Below are 4,788 nucleotides of genomic sequence, written 5' to 3'. Positions count from 1 at the left end.
CGGCGCCCTGCGCAGGGCCTTCTCTGGGGCTCCCTCCCTCGCGCACCCGGGCCACCGCCCCGGGTGGTGGGAAGTTAAGCTCTCATCTCCGGAGGATGGAAGCCCGGCGGGTGGACGCCCCTGCGAGGCCCGAGGGGTGGCGGGCACGCCCGGTACCTGCACATAGCCCTGCTGCCCCAGCTCGATGGTGCTGGAGGCCTGGGTGAAGTGCGGGCTGAGGTAGAGGCCCAGCTGGAAGGAGAGGCCGTCCACGTTGAGGCAGTGCACCTTTTTCTGTGGGACGGCGGAGGGAGGCGAGTCGGTCTGGTGGCGCCAGCAGGAAGGAGAGGGGTGGGGGAGGGGCGGCCATCACGGCCCAGAGGCATTCTGGACCCTCATCCTCTCACCCTTTTAAAAAGTACTAACAGTGTCGGGCAGGTGGCTCAAGCCTGTCATCCCAGGATGTCGGAGGCCAAGGCGAGGGAAGTGCCTAAGCCCAGGCGTTCGAGACCAGCCTGGGCAACTTGGCGAGACCTCATCTCTACAGTAAACCAAAAAATCAGCTGGGTGTGGTAGCACGCACCCGTAGTTTCGGCTGCTTGGAAGGCGGAGGCGGAAGGATCGCCGGAGCCCAGCAGGTCGAGGCTGCGGTGGCCGGAAGTGCCACTGCACTCCAGCCTGGGCGACGGAGTGAGATTCCAACTCAAAAACAAAAAAGTAAATAAAATAAAAAATACTAATATGTATATTTAATATTTTTTGAGTTGGGGGGTCTCACTCTGTCACCCAAGCTAGAGTGCAGTGGCACAATCACAGCTCACCTCAGCCTCCACCTCTTGGGCTCAGGTGATCCTCTTGTCTCAGCCTCCCAAGTAGCTGGGACTACAGGTGCATGCCAGCATATCCAGCTAATTTTAAAATTTTTTGTAGAGACAAGATCTCACTATGCTGCTCAGGGTGGTCTCAGACTCCTGGGCTTAAGCAATCCTCCTGCCTCAGCCTTCCAAAGTGCCGAGATTACGGGTGTGAGCCACCATGCCTGGTCAAAAGAGTTACTTTTTTTTTTTTTGGTAGAGATGAGATCTTGCTATGTTGCCCAGGCTGGTTTCAAATTCCTAGGCTCAAGTGATTCCCCTGCCTTGGCCTCCCAAAGTGCTGGGAATACAGATGCGGGCCACCATGCCCAGCCAAAAAACGATTTATCAAGGATACCCTTGGTGCCAGGCTGTGTGAAGTACTTCCATGGGTCACGGGCACTGCTCATAAGCATTCCTGTGGGCTGGCGTCCTTTCTTAGGCCACAGTTTACAGACCTTTCAGCCCAGAAAGCTCAAGTCCAAGGCCACACGGGCGCGAGAGCCTTCTGACTTGAGAGGCTGAGGGCTATGCTCTCAGCCATCCTGCTCTCATTGTACAGACAGGCAAACAGGCACGCTGGAGACATGGCTTGCCAGGATTGGGGCCTGGGTTTCCTGAGGCCTGCTCCCTCCCAAGGCCGGAAGGGACCCCGGCCCGGGGAGCAGACCCTGGACCAGGTGGGTTAGCACGGTGACCATCGTCTCACCCATTGTGGTGATGAGCTTGACAGGAAATCGACAGCCACCTGTGGGGACAGAGCGGAGGGGCTGGTCAGGGGGTATCCCCCTTCACACACCCCATTTATGGATGGGAAGACTGAGCCAACTCGTGGCCAAGCTTGTCTTGCATTCTCCTGGGCGCCACACCCTGCTCTCCCCAACACCCTTCAGCCTCGGGGATGGGGGGGGTCACCCAGAGAGGGCACAGTCCAACTGGCGCTGATCCCTTCCTGGCCCCAGCCTCACCTCGTTGCTGACCACGTTTGCCGTCGTTCGCATCTCACAGCCGGAGTAGGTGCTGCGCAGGACCAGCTGGTCCCCGCTGTCCTCGGCTCGGCAGCTGCGGTCCCGGAAGCTCAGGTCTGTGATGGTGCACTTCAGAGCCTGGGGCGGGGCGGGGGTGTGTGAGGAGACACCCAGGACTGACCACAACTCCGGGGGTCCCAGGTCACTGCCGCCGCTCTGCTCCTCTCTGATTTTGGCTAGACCTCATCATCCTACACCTCTTAAGACTCTGGACTTTTCTTGAACTTGCTTATTTTTGTGCTGAGCCTTGTGCTAAGCAACAATGTCTATGGCCGGGCACAGTGGCTATTTATCAAGGATACCCTGAAATCCGGGCACTTTGGGAGGCCAAGGCCGGAGGAGCGCTTGAGCCTAGGAAGTTGAGGCCAGCTTGGGCAACACAGTAAGACCCCGTCTCTATCGAAAAAATGGCCGGGCATGGTGGTGCACACCTGTAGTTCCAGCTCCTTGAAAGGCTGAGGCAGGAGGACAGCCTGAGCCCAGGAGGTGGAGTCTGTGATGAGCATGATCGAGCCTGGGCAAACAGAGAGCAACTTTGTTTCAGAAAAAGCTAAAAGTGAAAATAAAACACAAAAATGGCTCAGGGGAAGCTCTAGCAACACAAGGGTCAGGCATTCCGACTCTGCACTGAGCACATGTCATCAGCCAGCGAGAGGGCGGCGTGCGCTGTGTCTGGGCATCTGCTCACCCCCTTTTCTTTGTTTTCTTCTGTACAACTGATACATTATATGCACCTTTCTGCATCTGTATTGATAGATTTATGACTTTTTTTGTTTTGTTTTTTCGAGTTGGAGTCTCACTCTGTCGCCCAGGCTGGAGTGCAGTGGCCGCTCCCGGCCACCGCAGCCTCGACCTGCTGGGCTCCGGCAGTCCTTCCGCCTCAGCCTTCCCAGTAGCCAGAACTACAGGCACACGCTACCAAGTTCGGCTGATTTTTTAGTTTATCATAGAGATGAGGTCTTGCCAAGTTGCCCAGGCTGGTCTTGAACCCGTGGGCTCAGGCAATCCTCTCACCTCAGCCATCCAAACTGTTGGGATTATAGGCGTGAGCTACCTGCAACCGGCCAGCCTAATTTTTTGTAGAGGCGACGTCTCACTGTTTTGCCCAGGCTGGTCTCAAATTCCTGGGCTTAAGCGGTCCTCCTGCCTTGGCCTCCCAGAGTGCTGAGACTACAGGCATGAACCACCATGCCCGGTCATACATCTTAATGGAAAACTGGAATAGCTGCCGTCAAATCACCCTCCAGTTAGCTGCATCTGGACTTCCGCTCCCATCAGCTGTGTACGAGGTCTTGCCAAGGTCTCATTTTTCTCTTTTGCCTACCTCTGGACACTTCAAAGATTATCTGGCCAATCTGCCTGGCAGAAATTCTCTTTATTTGCTACAAGAAAGCCGTTGGTCGTTCTGGGTTTTTTTCCTAGAGACAGGGCCTTACTGTGTCATCCAGGCTGGCGTGCAGTGTTGGGATCCTAGATCACTGCAGCCTTGAACTGCTGGGCTCAAGCAATCCCCCTGTCTCAGCCTCTCAAGTAGCTGGAACTACAGGCATCTCATCACCACACCCACTGATTTTTAAACATTTTCTGTGGAGACAGGATCTTGCTATGTTGCCCATGCTGGGCTCAAGCAGTCCTCCCGCCTCAGCCTCCTAAAGTGCTAGGGTTACAGGTGTGAGCCGTGGGGCCCACCCTTGACATATGTTTTTAAAGTATGTGTTATTTTTATAATAAATATATTTGTTAGGCCGGGCTTGGTGGCTCATGCCTATAATCCCAACACTTTGGAAGGCTGAGGTGAGAGGATGGCCTGAGCCCATGGGTTCCAGACCAGCCTGGGCAACTTGGTGAGACCTCATCTCTACAATAAATAAAAAAATTAGCCGGGTGTGGCGGCGCGTGCCTGTAGTTCCAGCTACTTGGAAGGCTGAGGCGGAAGGACTGCTTGAGCCCAGCATGGACAACATAGCAAGATCCTGTCTCCACAGAAAATGTTTAAAAATTAGTGGGTGTGGTGGTGAGATGCCTGTAGTTCACCCAAGCCCAGCAGGTTGATGCTGTGGTGGCCGTGAGCATGCCACCGCCCTCCAGCCTGGGTGACAGAGTGAGACTCTGACTCAAAAATAAATAAATAAAGGCGTTATTTACTGAGCACTGACTATGCACCGTGTCTGACTGCTGTGTGCTTGGCCTGTCAGACCTCATTTAATTGTCACCATGTGCATGTGGTAGGTGCCATTATCAAACCCATTTTGCATGTGGGAAATCTGAGGCTTGCAGAGGGATGTGACTTGCCTCCTGCCCAGACCAGGACCCCCAGATTCTTGGGCTAGTGCCGGGGCCAGCCGCCCATGTCTTCCCAAGCCGGAGAGGCAGGCGTTCCCTTACCGCGACAAGATCTTTCTTGAGTACCAGAGTCATGACGCCGTTGGCACACGTCGGCTGGATCAGGGACATGAGCAGCTCCGGGCTGCAGGTGTCCTTGGGAGGAGTGGTCTGGACCGGGGCGGGTGAGGTCTGCAGCCTGCCACCTGAGGGTCGGCAGAGGCAGGCCAGGAGGACAGTCACTGAGTGCTCATGGCCACTGGCACCAGGCTCCCGTGTGGTTAGCTACGCCCAGTGTCCCCACGTTTCAGATCAGAAGCACGAGGCTCGGAGAGGCTGATGTACCTTCCCTAGCACCGGAGGGGGAACAGGGCAGGGACAGGCGGTGGAGGGGGCAGGGGCTCACCGCAGCTGGAGGCCCGCAGCGAGATGACGCTGGCCAGAGGTAGCTCCACGAAGGACGCCACGATGCTGGCGTTCAGCATTCGGGCCATACCCAGCAGGCCTTGGGGAGTGTCGGGGAGCACCAAGCCGTGGATGTTATTCCCTGGAAAGATCTTGAAGGAGTATTCGCCCGTGGTCTAATGGCGGGGAAAGAGGCGGAG

General features: G+C 56.0%; 1 protein-coding gene across 1 annotated transcript in view; it reads right to left on the bottom strand.

The window, feature by feature from the left end:
* ENG (endoglin) overlaps positions 1–4,788 on the bottom strand; it is a gene marked incomplete at its 3' end in the record, with an annotated part of 33,542 nt that overhangs the window by 1,359 nt on the left and 27,395 nt on the right. Inside the window, exons 6-10 of the mRNA XM_021714788.1 lie at positions 4,590–4,764; positions 4,247–4,389; positions 1,802–1,939; positions 1,543–1,581; positions 157–273 (exon numbers count right to left, since the gene is read on the bottom strand). Coding sequence (XP_021570463.1) covers positions 157–273; positions 1,543–1,581; positions 1,802–1,939; positions 4,247–4,389; positions 4,590–4,764 — 612 coding nt within the window. The remainder of the gene's footprint in view (positions 1–156; positions 274–1,542; positions 1,582–1,801; positions 1,940–4,246; positions 4,390–4,589; positions 4,765–4,788) is intronic.

The sequence above is a fragment of the Carlito syrichta genome, unplaced genomic scaffold (assembly GCF_000164805.1).
Source record: "Carlito syrichta isolate Samal-C Ts95f unplaced genomic scaffold, Tarsius_syrichta-2.0.1 Scaffold97051, whole genome shotgun sequence".
In the NCBI taxonomy this organism is placed as follows: Eukaryota; Metazoa; Chordata; class Mammalia; order Primates; family Tarsiidae; genus Carlito; species Carlito syrichta.
This window is presented reverse-complemented; position numbering and strand designations above follow the sequence as displayed.